Source organism: Alosa alosa, chromosome 7, assembly GCF_017589495.1.
Source record: "Alosa alosa isolate M-15738 ecotype Scorff River chromosome 7, AALO_Geno_1.1, whole genome shotgun sequence".
Taxonomy (NCBI): domain Eukaryota; kingdom Metazoa; phylum Chordata; class Actinopteri; order Clupeiformes; family Clupeidae; genus Alosa; species Alosa alosa.
In genome coordinates this window covers 12964213-12979212 of record NC_063195.1, presented here as the reverse complement: position 1 = coordinate 12979212, position 15000 = coordinate 12964213, and the positions used below count along the sequence as shown (strand labels likewise).

Here is a 15000-nt window from a genome sequence, read left to right as displayed (position 1 = left end):
CTGCCTCTGTACATCAAGCAGGCGAGTTCAGTAAATATTTTAAAAAAAGATCTGAAAACATACCTGTACAGGAAAGCTTTTAGTTAACTCATCTTATCCTGTAGACTACATTTTCAGATTATTCTACATCTGCTACTATTGAGGGCTTAGCCAGCCAGAAGCAGATGGGCTCCCCTATTAAGTCAGGTTCTGCTCAAGGTTTCTTCCTGGAATATGGGAGTTTTTCCTTGCCACAGTTGCCATATGGCTGCTTGTGGGGGTAAGAGGGTTAAGGCTGCCAGTCTTATGACGCCATTTTCTATATTTTTGATATGTTGCTGAGTATATCATAAACAGCAAAGAAAAGTGATTGATAATGACTGACTGACTATTATTGTGTTACATGCTTCAAATGTAAAGCACTTTGAGCTGCATTCTGTGTATGAAAGGTGCTATACAAATAAAGCTTTATTACATACACACATACAGAGAGACGGAGAGATACACACAGAGAGAGATACACACACACACATACAGAGAGAGAGAGAGAGAGAGAGAGAGAAAGATACACACACACACACACAGTCATACTGCTTCTTGCTCACTGCCTGAATAATTGCCTAAATAATATGTGCTTTGTTTTACTTTTCTGTCTTTAGATCTTCACTTCACATGGGCCAACCGTTATCATGCCAACCTGGTTCTGCTCTCATGATTGGTTCCAGCAGGTTGGCTCCTTTGATGAAGGAGGGAAGGTGAGACACCCTCTAAAAGGGTCAACCAATAAAAGGCATCTTTTTTAACTGGCTCCAAACATGTCAACCAATTCGAAATGAATGTTCATTCATTCATTCATTCATTCTCTATATCATTATCTCTCTCTCTCTCTCTCTCTCTCTCTGTGCTGGAATTATGGCAGAGATTTTTGGTCAACTAACTCGGCGTCATGCTGTTAAAATAGCCTCGGCAGCCAGTGTTGATTGTAGTTTGGCTGCCGGAGAAATTCATGAGAATATAGTATCAGCATCTCGCATGAACAACGCGATTGTGCTTTTCTTAAAAACAATTGAGTTTGCCAATCAGCTGACGGAGAATGGTGTGGTGATAGATGGCGTTTTTACCTCTGTTGCCCCTCTTTCTACGCCTTCCAAGAAAGTCATTTTGTCTAATGTCCCCCCATTCATTTCGGATGAGATTCTAGGACAAACACTGTCGCGCTATGGCAAAGTGGTCTCAAAAATTTAAACAATTCCGATTGCGAGTAAATCCACGTTGTTGAAACATATAGTGTCCTTCAGGCGTTTCGTGTACATGATTCTTAAGAATAACAATGATGAATTGCACTTGACAATGAATGTGACTGTGGATAACTTTAATTATACGATTTATGGAACAACCAGCGTTATGAAATGTTTTGGTTGTGGACAATCGGGGCCATCTCGTGCGTGCGTGTCCTGATAAAAAGGATGACACGAATAATAGTGGAAACAGTGAAAATAGCATCTAGGGGTGATGTGGCAGAGGGAGCGTCTAAAGAGACCAACAACGAGCCTTTGGTGCAACTAATGAGGAGGAGGCTGCTGCCTCTGCTAGTGGGCCGGAGAGCCAAACTCCTGATATAACGTTAAAATCAGTCCAAGTGCATGGGGAAAATCACAACGTTAGATCGGCTGATGGGGAGGATCTTTCCACATTTTTGGGGGAGACTCACTGATTCTCAGAACTGTCAGGGGAGCAGTGATAATGGGGATGTTTCCACCGATATGGAAGACATAGAAACCTCCGTGTTGGAGGAGGACAATAATGTGTTTAAAGCACCGTCAAATAAAAGAAAAAGAAAGCGCGTTAAAAAGAATAAAGGGGGACGTGCTCATATAGAATTGACTGATAATGAGAGTGAAAGTGATCTTTCTGACTGTAGTGTAACCTGCAGCTTGCGACTAAGCAGCTATCGCATTCGCATTTATAGAGTGGATGATATTAAGAAATTCCTTAAGGATACAAAACATTCAAAGGAAGGTCCGGGTAGACTAATTGTTTCCTGACATTGAACAGTTTATGAGCAAATCACGAGCATTTATGTGTGATGGTAGCATCACTGATCAAGATGGATTTTGTCTAAAAAAGATTCTCACAAAACTCAATGTTCTACTGAATGCCAAAGATGACAAATGTTAAAAACCCTTTCCACTTGTGTGATGGCTGATTGTATAGGTCCATATTTATTTTTGTATTTTTTCTTTTATAATGATGGGTGAATTTCGTGTTGCTTTTTTAAATGTAAATGGCGCAAGAGAAAAAATTAAGAGGCTCTCTGTTTTTGAAACAATCAGACAGAATAAGTTTGATGTTCTCTTTATGCAAGAAACGCACAGTGATGCGTCTAATGCAGCTGCTTGGGCTCAGGAGTTTGATGGTCTGTCCATACTTAGTCATGGTACTTCTAATAGTGGTGGGGTTGCAGTTCTGTTTTCTAAGTCCTTTATTCCCATCACTTTTGATGTTGATGAAGTTATAGAGGGAAGACTTTTAAAGGTCAGAGCCCAGTTTGAAAATCGTTTTTTTGTGTTTATTTGCATTTATGCTCCTACACTGGCAACAGACAGAATGCTGTTTTTAAATACTATTGGAAATGTTATAAAAAAAAATATGTTCAGCGGATATTCTTATCCTTGGAGGAGATTTCAATTGTACTGCACACAATATTGACAGAAATCATGTTGAGCCGCACATGCCCTCTCGTAAAAGGCTTGTAGAGATTATGAAGTCCAATGATCTTAGTGATATTTGGAGGAACTTTCATGGTGGACAGAAGCAATATACTTGGGCACACTCATATAATAATTGTTTGTCTCTGGCAAGACTTGACAGGTTTTATGGTTTCAAACATCAGCGTAATCTATTCAGGAAATGTTCAATTATTCCAGTTGGCTTTTCTGACCATAGTTTGGTTTTCTGTTCTTTATTTCTAGAATTTGTAAAACCAAAAAGTGCCTTGGCACTTTAATACCAATTTGTTGGCTGATGGCCATTTTAGAGAAGTCTTCCTTTTTTTCTGGAAGGAATTCAGAACCACGAAATCCTGTTATAAGTCTTTGCAGCAATGGTGGGATTGTGCCAAGGTACAAATAAAACAACTCTGCCAGGAGTATACAGCCACATGTCACAAAGAACATAACACTCTTAATGAAAAAAATAGAGGAGGAAATAATTGAACTTCAAAATCTGGCAGAACAAACGGGTGATCAGGCACCCACTGAAATTCTTAACTCAAAAAAAGAAAACATTGGCTGACTTTTTTTAGGTTTGAGGGCACAGGGAGCTCTGGTCAGGTCCCGCTTCCAGAGTGTGGAGCTGATGGATGTACCATCAAAATTCTTTTTTAACTTGGAGGTAAAGAATGGCCAGAGGAAGTTCATTCACGCTTTGAGGTCTGAAGATGGGAGAATCCTTTCTAATTCTCCAGAAATACGCAATAGAGCAGTACGTTTTTATAAGTAGCTTTATAAGAGCGAAAATCCACAAGATCAGGCGACTGACAAGGCTTTTCTTGGTGACCTACCTAAGGTATCTGAAGAGGCAAACACAGCCCTGTTGACCCTAGAGGAGCTGGAGAGAGCCCTCCACAGTATGGAGAGTGGCAAAGCACCTGGGGTGGATGGCCTGCCAGTAGACTTTTATAAGTCCTTTTGGCCAGATTTGGGCACAGATGTGCTTGCTGTTCTGAGAGACAGCATCACCAGAGGGGTGCTGCCACTGAGCTGCCGAAGAGCAGTGCTCACTTTATTGCCAAAAAAGGGAGACCTGACAGATTTAAGGTCCTGGAGGCCGGTGTCAGTCCTCTGCTCTGAATATAAACTGCTGTCTAAAGTTTTAGCAAATAGACTTGGGGAGGTTTTGGAGCAGGTAATCCACCCTGACCAGACCTACTGTGTGCCAGGCAGATTGATTCATAACAATGTTTCCTTCATTAGAGATGTTTTTTATATTGGCAAATACTTCAATCTGGATTTTGGTGTGGTTTCAATTGACCAAGAAAAGGCATTTGATAGGGTTGAGCATAATTATTTGTGGAATACTTTGTCAGCCTTTGGTTTCAGCCCCAATTTTATTTGAATGATTAAAGCATTGTATTGTGACATTGAAAGTATTCTCAAGGTTAATGGTGACTTGTGCGCTCCTTTTAAGGTACAGAGGTGCCTGTAGAGGCATGCTGTATAGTCTGGCTATTTAACATTTCCTTGTAAGGTTGAGGAAGGAGATTGTTGGAGTGAAAATCCCTAACTGTGAAGATGTTTTTAAATTGTCAGCTTATGCTAACGATGTGGCTGTCCTTGTTAATGGCAAGAGAGATGTTGACACGCTTTTAAAAATTTGCAATGAATTTAAGGTTGTTTCTTCAGCAGAGGTAGATTGGTCAAAAAGCATAGCCTTGCTGGTTGGGAGATGGGTGATTGGCGAACCTGGTCTGCCTGATGGCTTAGTTTGGAATAGGGGTGGGTTTAAATACCTGGGTGTTTTCTTAGGTGATGATGTTTTTATTCAAAAGAATTTTGAGGGGGTAATTGGTTTAAGTTTAAGGTCGTCTAGAGAAATGGAAATTTCTTTTCAGTATTACTTCATACAGGGGGTGTGTTATTATTATCAACAACCTGGTTGCATCCTCTCTTTGGCATTGGCTGGCTTGTGTGGACCCTCCTTCAAACCTGCTACCGAAGATTCAGTCAGTCCTGGTTTATTTTATCTGGGACAATCTACACTGGGTACCTCAGAGTGTTTTATATGTGCCTAAGGAGGATGGTGGAGGATGGTTATTCATCTACAGAGTCAAACTGCTGCCTTCCGTCTGCAGTTTGTACAGCGTCTTCTCACAGGATCAGTGACTTAAGCTGAAAAGCTGCAGCCTGTTGTATTTTACAACTTTTTGAAGGGTTGGGCTTAGATAGGTCTTTGTTCTGGTTTAATCCAAATAGAATGAATCTTAATTTGCTTCCTGCATTTTATAAGAATCTGTTTAAGGTCTCTATTTATAATACAACGCCCACGACAGACAAGCTCATTATTCTGGTTGTTGAAGGAGCCTCTGATTCATGGTTCTGTTCTTGATGTGAGTATTTGGATTTGTCCCTGGTACCTACTAAGCTTATCAGCTCTGGAGTTAAAACCCTTGGGGATCTAGTAGAGTTTGCTGGTCCTGATTTCAGTAATAGCCATACTTTAGCTCAACACTTAGGTGTGAAGTCCATTAGGATAGTTGATCAGCTACTTGGGAAATGGCAGTCTCTCCTAACTGAGGAGGAGATGCAATTTCTTGGAGATTATTTTGGGGGGGAGTGTAGTCCTGACTGCCAAGTCCCAGAATTACTCTACTTCCAGATGTAACAGGTTGCACTGGTTGCTACTTACTCCCAGATAGTTTAGATGTTTTAAATATGTACAAAAGCATCGCTTCAAGTGTCAGCTCCTAAACTTTCTGCTTGGGCAAGCAAAGGTGGCGATATATGTTAGTCGTAAAAGGAAAGTTGAGCAGGATGTAGATGTTGATATCCTAATGGTGTTTTCTATTCTTGTAAGGTGTCGTATGTTGATTGATTTTCATTTGTATAAATCTATGAAAATTCATGTTTTTGAGGAAAAATGGTGCTACAACAGTGTGATGTGTGTTGTTGAGAATGACAAGCTACAGATTCCACATTACTTTAATTAACTTTCCTTTGAGTACAGTGTCAAGTTGATCTTGATGTATTTTTAAGATTGTAATAAAGAGTTTTTGAAAATTCATTCTCTCTCTCTCTCTTTTTCTCTTTATCTCGCTCACTCTCTCCCTCACTCTCTCTCCTTGTCTATATCATTCTCTCTCCTTCTCTTTATCCCTCTCTCTCTCCTTCTCTATATCATTCTCTCTCTCTTTCTCTCTCTCTCTTTCTCTCTCTCTCATTCTCTCTCTCATTCTCTTCTCTCTCTCTCTCTCTCTTCTCTCTCTCTCTCTCTGTAGGGTGTCCCTGAGGATCTGCTCTTCTTCTACCAGAGTGTGCGTCTTGGAGGCCGAGTGCTACGAGTGGATGAGTGTCTGCTGGTCTACCGCTACCATGAGCATGCAGCTACGCACTCAGTACTGGAGTATGGACACACACACACACACACACACACACACACACACACACACATACACACACACACTCTACCGCTACCATGAGCATGCAGCTACACACTCAGTACTGGAGTATGGACACACACACACACACACACACACACACACACACACACACACCACACACACACACACACACACACACACACACACACACACACACACACTCTACCGCTACCATGATCACGCAGCTACGCACTCAGTGCTGGAGTATGGACGCGCACACACACACACACACACACACACACACTCTACCGCTACCATGAGCACGCAGCTACACACTCAGTACTGGAGTATGGACACACACACACACACACACACACACTCTACTGCTACCATGAACATGCAACTACGCACTCAGTACTGGTAATAATATAGATATATGCAGCCTATTAACAGAATATATTATAAGAAAAACAGAATACAAGAATAAATATGGATATTCAGTATGAACCATATAGACGGATATGTACAGATATGTGCGTGGAGACACACACACACACACCACACACACACACACACACACACACTCTCTACCGCTACCCTCTATCGTGTTTTTTTAGTCTATGATTTAAAGACGACAGGCTAAAGCGCAAAAGATAGAAAATAAGATTAGCATCATGCACCATACTGCACAGACCTGTTCAAAACTGTTGCATTCAACTCTGGTAAGTTCTTGTCACAAAGCTCCACAAGTTCCACGACCAATGAAAAACATAAACGCCTGGGTGGGATTACACACAAAAATATGAATTCAGCTGTCTTACGAAAACCAATAAATGTGTGTAGGATACAGTACGGTATATTCACTAGGCTATAGCTGTGTGTAGGGTAGAGTACGGTATATTCACTAGGCTATAGCTGTGTGTAGGGTAGAGTACGGTATATTCACTAGGCTATAGCTGTGTGTAGGGTAGAGTACGGTATATTCACTAGGCTAAATCATGCAGGATAGTGTTATAGCTGTGTGTAGGGTACAGTACGGTATATTCACTAGGCTATAGCTGTGTGTAGGATACAGTACGGTATATTCACTAAGCTATAGCTGTGTGTAGGATACAGTATGGTATATTCACTAGGCTATAGCTGTGTGTAGGGTAGAGTACGGTATATTCACTAGGCTAAATCATGCAGGATAGTGTTATAGCTGTGTGTAGGGTACAGTACGGTATATTCACTAGGCTATAGCTGTGTGTAGGGTAGAGTACGGTATATTCACTAGGCTATAGCTGTGTGTAGGGCACAGTACGGTATATTCACTAGGCTATAGCTGTGTGTAGGGTAGAGTACGGTATATTCACTAGGCTATAGCTGTGTGTAGGGTGGAGTACGGTATATTCACTAGGCTATAGCTGTGTGTAGGATACAGTACGGTATATTCACTAGGCTATAGCTGTGTGTAGGGCACAGTACGGTATATTCACTAGGCTATAGCTGTGTGTAGGGCACAGTACGGTGTATTCACTAGGCTAAATCAGGGTAAGTGGAACTGTAGCTTTCTTTTAACTTTCTTCACTCCTGTTTGCTCAATCCAGATGTAACTCAAGAGGGCTTGTCCCCAGGAAGTTTGAAATGCTGTGCTATTTATAACAGGTCCATCTCATTCAGTGCTACTGACTAGTGGACAGCTAACCGCTGTAAGCAAAGCCAGGTGTCACAGGTAGAATGTTTCAATACAATGGAGCTCATTCTAATCAGGACATCCATAGGCCCACTGCAGTGTGCAACCAATAGCCAAGTAAAGCAATGCAATATCTGCATTTTTTAAATAAATGTCTGGATTATTTATTTGTAATTTTTAATATTCACAATGTAACCACCACCCCCACCACCACACACACACACAAACAAACACCATTACCTTAAGTCCGAGTCTGTAGGAAACACCACACACACACACACACACACACACACACACACACACACACACACACACACACACACACACACACACACACACACACACAGACACTACCAGCACCATTAGCATGCATCTATGCTCTCATAACTGAAGTATGGACACACTCACATCTGCAGATGGAATTTTTATTGTTTTATCGTAGGTGGTTCTGATTGCCAGGTGTTGAGGGTGTGTGTTTGTGTATTTCAGTGTCAAGTTGTATTTTCTGTGTGTGTGTGTGTGTGTGTGTGTGTGTGTGTGTCAAGTTGCATTTTGTGTGTGTGTGTGTGTGTGTGTGTGTGTGTGTGTGTGTGTGTGTGTGTGTGTGTGTGCGCGCGCACGCGTGTGTGTGGGTGGGTGTTTAAGGGGAGCAGTGAATTTTTAGAGATTTAGTTTAATGAGTCGCTGTTTCACCGCAGAACAGCTGAGTGTGACTCACTGTCTACTGATTCCAGGGAACATAATGGAACATGTGTCGCAAGGCAGTGTGTGTGTGTGTGTGTGTACATTCGGTGGGGTATTCAGCATTTTGTGTGCATGTGTGTATATTTATGACATGGAACATGAGTGTGTATGTGATATCTGGGGATGTCTGTGTATGTTTGTGTATGTTTGTGTGCGTGTGCGTGTGCATGCGTGTGTCTGTGAGTGTGTGTGTTTGTATTTGCTGTCTCTGGGAAAGTGGTGGGATGAGCATCATGGTGCTTTATGGCTCCACTGTGCCCCCTCTACCAGAATGGCACTGAGGAAGTGTGTGTGTGAGTGTGTGAGTGTGAATGTGTGTGTTAGTTCCTTGCGTGTCACTGTTGGCCAGTACCTAACTCTGCACTCGTGGGAACTCAAGTGTGCCAGTATTGTACTTGTGCATGGGGTTTGTGTGTGTCTGTGTGTGTGTGTGTGTGTGTGTGTGTGTGTGTGTGTGTGTGTGTGTATGTGTGTGTGTGTGTGAGAGAGAGAGAGAGAGAGAGTGTGGGCGTAAAAGATGACACATGCTTGTCAGTACCTCTAATTTTTCCAAGTGTTTCTCTAATATTAGTGGAGAGGAACATAGAGACCAGTTAGTCACGCCAGCTTTTTTGAGTCACTCACTTGTTTACCAGTTGAAGCCATAGCCTGCAGCCACAGGGATTATTAATCACGTCTGACGATTAAACATAAGGATGAACGCACTAAATGAACATGAATTATCACAGGTTGTATTATTATGATCATTAACCAAAAGAGATTTTTTCTTTTTTTTTTCCTGCAGATCACTGACGCTAAAAACACAGTCACTAGTCAAAGGAGTGAATGCACACACATTAGGAGATTTTTTTTTGAGATATTGAGATGACAACTTACAGTCAGGCTTCATCACACACACACACACACACACACACTTTTATTTATTTTGTATTTATTTGGGTTATGATTTATTTATTTGTTTGTTTATTTATTTGGGTTATGTATTTATTTGTCTGCAGTTTTATCTGTTGTCTCATCTCCTTTCTTAACTTACTCATTCTTTCTGAGGCTATCTATCTATCTATCTATCTATCTCTCCCTCTCTCAATTAAATTCAATTAAATTCATGAAAGCTTTATTGACATGACATTTTTGTTCTGCATTGCCTAAGCTGAACAATGAATACAGAATACAAACACATGGCAAACGAGCATATGTGATCTCCCTGCCTCTCTCTCTCCCTCATCTGGAGGAAGGCCCTCGGTCTGTGCAGCTGTTCTATCTCCTGCCTGAGATCCCTCCATTCCCATCCATGTTTCTCTCTCTTTCTTTATCTTGCTCTCTCTCTCTCTCTCTCTCTCTCTCTCTCTCGTTCTCTCAATGCTGTATTCTGGTTACTTAATATAAGGTTGCTCTCTCTCTCTCTATAACTGAGGGGGAGTGTGTGTGTGTGTGTGTGTGTGTGTGTGTGTGTGTGTGTGTGTGTGTGTGTGTGTGTGTGTGTGTGTGTGTGTGAGAGAGTGACTTCATGCATCTATAGACATAGCTCTGTGTGTGTGTGCATGCATGTGTGTGCGAGTGTGTGTGTGTCTGTGTGTTTGTGTGTGTGAGAGTGACTTCATGCATCTATAGACATAGCTCTGTGTGTGTGTGCATGCGTGTGTGTGCGAGTGTGTGTGTGTGTTTGTGTGTGTGAGAGTGACTTCATGCATCTATAGACATAGCTCTGTGTGTGTGTGCATGCATGTGTGTGCGAGTGTGTGTGTGTGTGTGAGAGTGACTTCATGCATCTATAGACATAGCTCTGTGTGTGTGTGCATGCGTGTGTGTGTGTGTGTGTGTGTCTGTGTGTTTGTGTGTGTGTGTGTGTGTGTGTGTGTGTTGTGTGTTGTGTGTGTGAGAGTGAGAGTGATTTCATGCATCTATAGACATAGCTCTGTGTGTGTGTGTCTGTTTGTGTGTGTCTACGTATGTGTGATGGCATGCATCTGCAGACATATTTGAGATGGAACAGGATACCAGTCCCAGCCAGACAACAATGTCAGACAGAAGTGTGTGTGAGAGCGAGAGTCTTTTCTGCATGACTGGCATTCTCCTTACGCTGACAGCTATGGGACTGTGTGTGTGTGTGTGTATGTGTTTATGAGTATGTGTGGGTGTGAAAGTCTTTTCCGCATGGCTAACATTCCTGATGTGCTGACAGCTTTGAGAATAGCTTGGGCCAGAGGGGCCTCAGAGGTCCTCAGGTGTGTGTGTGTGTGTGTGTGTGTGTGTGTGTATGTGTAGTAGTGTAGTAGTGGTGGTAGTAGTAGTAGTTGTAGTAGTCGTCGTCGTCATAGTCAGAAGCTTACCTACGTGTAAGTCTGCATGTTTTGCAGATGTCAAGCGGTTGAGCGGTATATCTGAACAACATAACCGGCCATTTGGAATTCTGAACTTAGCCTCTTAAGGCTCTTACACTACTCCCCTCCTAGTATTTCAGATGGACATAATGTAAATGAGCTTGTCTCAACGAAGCGAAGAACATGCGGAGATTCTGTTCATGTGCGTGTTCAACCACATTCAACCTGTTCAACCACACGGAGATTCTGTTAATGTGCGTCGGTATCGTTCACACATATGACCGCATAATGTCAGCATGTTAGCATCATATCCTGAAGGGTTGGACCTCGGTTTGACAAAGCTCCACATATACTGCGGAGGTTGTGTCTGAAAGCAGCTACAGTAGGTGTAGTTGTGTTGGTGTTGCCATAGTACCAGTAGTAGTGGTAGTTGTGTTGTTGTTGTCATAGTACCAGTAGTAATGGTAGTTGTGTTGTTGTTGTCATAGTGAGAGAAAGTGGAATAGAACATTATGCCCAATATTCCAATATATGGTTTAATGTTCTGCATTATGCCCAATATTCCAATATGTGGTTTAGGGCTCTATCTTGCACACCAGCGCAATTGACTTTGTATGCTCGCGCATTTGTCTTTCCTATTTTGCAGTCAGCGCATATTGGAATTTTCCCTCCACAGGTACATGTGTACGTAATGGGGCGTTTCAGCCAAAAGAGGGGGCGGTTCCGCCGGGTCCCTTTTGATATTTTGCAGTTTCAGAAAACAATTCCGCCACAGACCAGGAACCTCCTGGTCTAAAGTCAGTGGCGCAAATTCAGATGCTATTTTTAGGGCGCATGCATGGCCACAGGCCTGCAGAAATTAATGCTATGCACACCGATCTACAGACACCCTGTGCACAGATGGAAACATTCAAAGCCTTGATAATATTTGTCCGTTTCCCGGTTTTGTTCGTGCATTGGTCAACTAAAAATTTAGTAGCCTATATAGTAAATCTACATGCAATATCTTTACAACAACAACGCCTAATTACGACCTATTAATTTGGACAACTTTATACAGCCCTATAAAGGCTAAAGTTACCTTTAGTTTTGTTCCAATTTACCGTTGTGTATGGCTTTAAACATTGTGTGGCTTTAACATCAGCCTATAAGCATTATTCCAGCTGCGCTAAGGTTTTAAGCACCACAATTTTGCCTACCTTGTTGTAGCCCATCTGAAATAACTCCAAACTTTGCTATGTTCCCTCCATCCATCGTTGTTTTCAAAATACGTTTTATATCCATGATGGCCTTGAAGTCTTGAGTTTGTGAATTCGCTTAAATAAGCTTATTATGTGCTGTTAACCAGCAACCATAGACAGTAAAAGAAAGCAGCAAGTAGCCTTGGCTACAATTTCTGTAGTTGCTGCATCCATTCATTGTTATTCTCTCTCCTGCTCAAACAAAAGTTGTGCGTGCATTAAGTTGATGATAACGTGTTTACAAACTCTACTTTACATAAAATATTGTGAATAGCCCACTATCATGCAGTTAATGGTATACTGTGCAGAGTTGGAAAGTTGGGTCAACTTGGAAACTGTTTCTCGTTGTTGAGTTGCCTGATGGTAAGGTACAGCCATAGCTTACACCTGCAGGAGCGCTTGCTTGGGCGCCTGTGTTGCACAATGGACTTTGCTCCTCTCATCTATACGACCCAGTTCCCATTTCTCCAAACCATACATAATTACAAGGACAAATATTGCTACACGAGGGAAATCAGTGTGGTGTCTGATGTGAAAAAACAGGTATAAATCTACCGAACACATTTCCACGAATCACGGATGTGTTGATGACATAAATTGGGAAATGTTAGAGGACTTAATAAGACGTGATGTTGAACTGCATGCTGATGCCATTTAACACAAATGCCAACTGACTATAGCGCTGTGAACCGTTCCTGGCTGCGCCTGGCAAATCCGCCATCATAATAGCAATCCGCTATGGAACAAGCGTGCCTGTTGTTAAAGGGAATGTGAGATGACGCTCTGATTGGTTTATTGCACGTTACGCCCAAACCACACCCATGAGTAATGTAGCTACTACAGACCACCCCATTTTAGATTTGCGTTGGGCGCAACAGTCATCATGCCGCCGGTAAAATAGAAACAGCACCCAAGATCCGCCCACAAAGCGATATGCGCAAAGTCAATTGCGCTAAAGTGCAAGATAGAGCCCTAGTGATAGACCCCTTAATGTTCTGCATTTCTCATTAGTGGGTCACTTTGATACTAAAAGTATGATTCTGTGTAATAACTGTATGATATCTGTACTGTCCCTGTGTATATCTGTGTGTGACTGTATTAAGAGATAAGTGGGAATATTATGACTTTGCAGTGTTTCACTGCTCTGCATGGCTGCGTCAGTAGCTATCTGCTCCGGATTGCCAGGTTGCCACTAATCAGAGTCTGATTCAGTGTAGTCCACGTGAGAAGGGATGACCAACGCCATCTCCCGTCAGCCTGGAAAGATACTTAAACCCTAACTATTTCCTTGTCTAGTTAGAGCAGCTGATGGATCTTTAGGTGAAGTCATGCTGTCTCTCCCTTGATGCGCATCATTGTAAATGAACTCTGTTCCTGATTTTTTCATACTATTGGTCTGACTGGGTCTCTATTAAATCTATGGTATCAAAATTACCATCAATAGTAACAGTAGTAGTAGTAGTTGTGTTGTTGTTGTTGTTGTCATTGTCATAGTACCAATAGTAGTAGTAGTTGTCATAGTAACAGTAGTAGTAGTAGTTGTGTTGTTGTTGTTGTCATAGTACCAGTAGTAGTAGTAGTTGTGTTGTTGTTGTTGTCATAGTACCAGTAGTAGTAATTGTTGTGTTGTTAAGTATAAGTATAAGTATATATACTTTTTTGATCCCGTGAAGGAAATTTGGTCTCTGCATTTAACCCAATCGGTGAATTAGTGAAACACAAACAGCACACAGTGAACACACAGTGAGGTGAAGCACACACTAATCCCGGGCGCAGTGAGCTGCCTGCTACAACAGCGGCGCTCAGGGAGCAGTGAGGGGTTAGGTGCCTTGCTCAAGGGCACTTCAGCCGCGGCCCACTGGTCGGGGCTCGAACCGGCAACCCTCCGGTTACAAGTCCAGAGTGCTAACCAGTGGGCCACGGCTGCCCCTCAAAGTAGTTGTTGTTGTGTTGTTGTTGTTGTTGTCATAGTACCAGTAGTAGTAGTTGTTGTTGTGTTGTTGTTGTTGTCATAGTACCAGTAGTAGTTGTTGTTGTTGTTGTTGTCATAGTACCAGTAGTAGTAGTTGTTGTAGGAAATGAAAGAGGAGGAGGAGAAGGAATAGTAATAGTGGTGGCAGGACTGTGTTGTTGTTTGGTGTTGTGTGCAGTGAGTGAGTGGAGTGTGTGTGTGGTGTGTGCATGTTGACATTTGTGATCACCGCTCCCCTGGCTGGACACGCGTAGAGGAAATACTTCTCCTTAAATACAGCACACAAGGAGACATTTCCTTCCCTTCTCTCTCCCTACCTCTCTCTCTTCCTTTCCTCTCTCTTTCTCACTCCATTTCTTCTCTCTCTCTATCTATCTCTCTCGTCTGTTATTCCTGCTTTCCTCAGCTCCCATCCTTCCTTCCTTCCTGTTACGCATGTTCCACTCACTCACTCACTCACTCACACTCACTCACTCACTCACTCACACACACACACACACACACACACACACACACACACACACACACACACACACACCACACACACACACACATACTGACATGCTGAGTCTCTCTCTCACACACACACTCACACACACAGACACACACACAGAAATACGCTGACTACACATTGGCTGTCTTTGTATTGAGTTACTGGACAATCATGCCATTCTGTTTGGCTTCATCTCAATGTCCTCTCTTTCTTTCTCTCTCTCTCTCTCTCTCTCTCTCTCTCTCTCTCTCTCTCTCTCTCTCTCTCTCTCTCTCTCTCTCTCTCCCCAATGTCCTCATGTTAACAGATAGATTCCAGCCTTGTTAAAGGGCTGACATTTATGAGGCTCTCTGTAAGATCGCTCCAGATTGCTGCACTTTGTATGTCCAGACGCACACACACACACACACACACACGCACGCACACAGAAAGAGAGAAGAGAGAGATGGGTGGAGAATTTGACACACACCCATGCTCT

The 15000-nt window shown here is 42.4% G+C and overlaps 1 protein-coding gene across 4 annotated transcripts in view; it reads left to right on the top strand.

Moving 5' to 3' along the window:
- Window positions 1-15000, top strand: part of b3gntl1 (UDP-GlcNAc:betaGal beta-1,3-N-acetylglucosaminyltransferase-like 1) — a 61590-nt gene that overhangs the window by 38833 nt on the left and 7757 nt on the right. For all 4 annotated transcript variants that reach the window (XM_048249194.1, XM_048249193.1, XM_048249195.1 and 1 more), the window contains 2 exons: window positions 639-734; window positions 5975-6099. In XM_048249194.1, the coding sequence (XP_048105151.1) occupies window positions 639-734; window positions 5975-6099 (221 nt within the window). The remainder of the gene's footprint in view (window positions 1-638; window positions 735-5974; window positions 6100-15000) is intronic.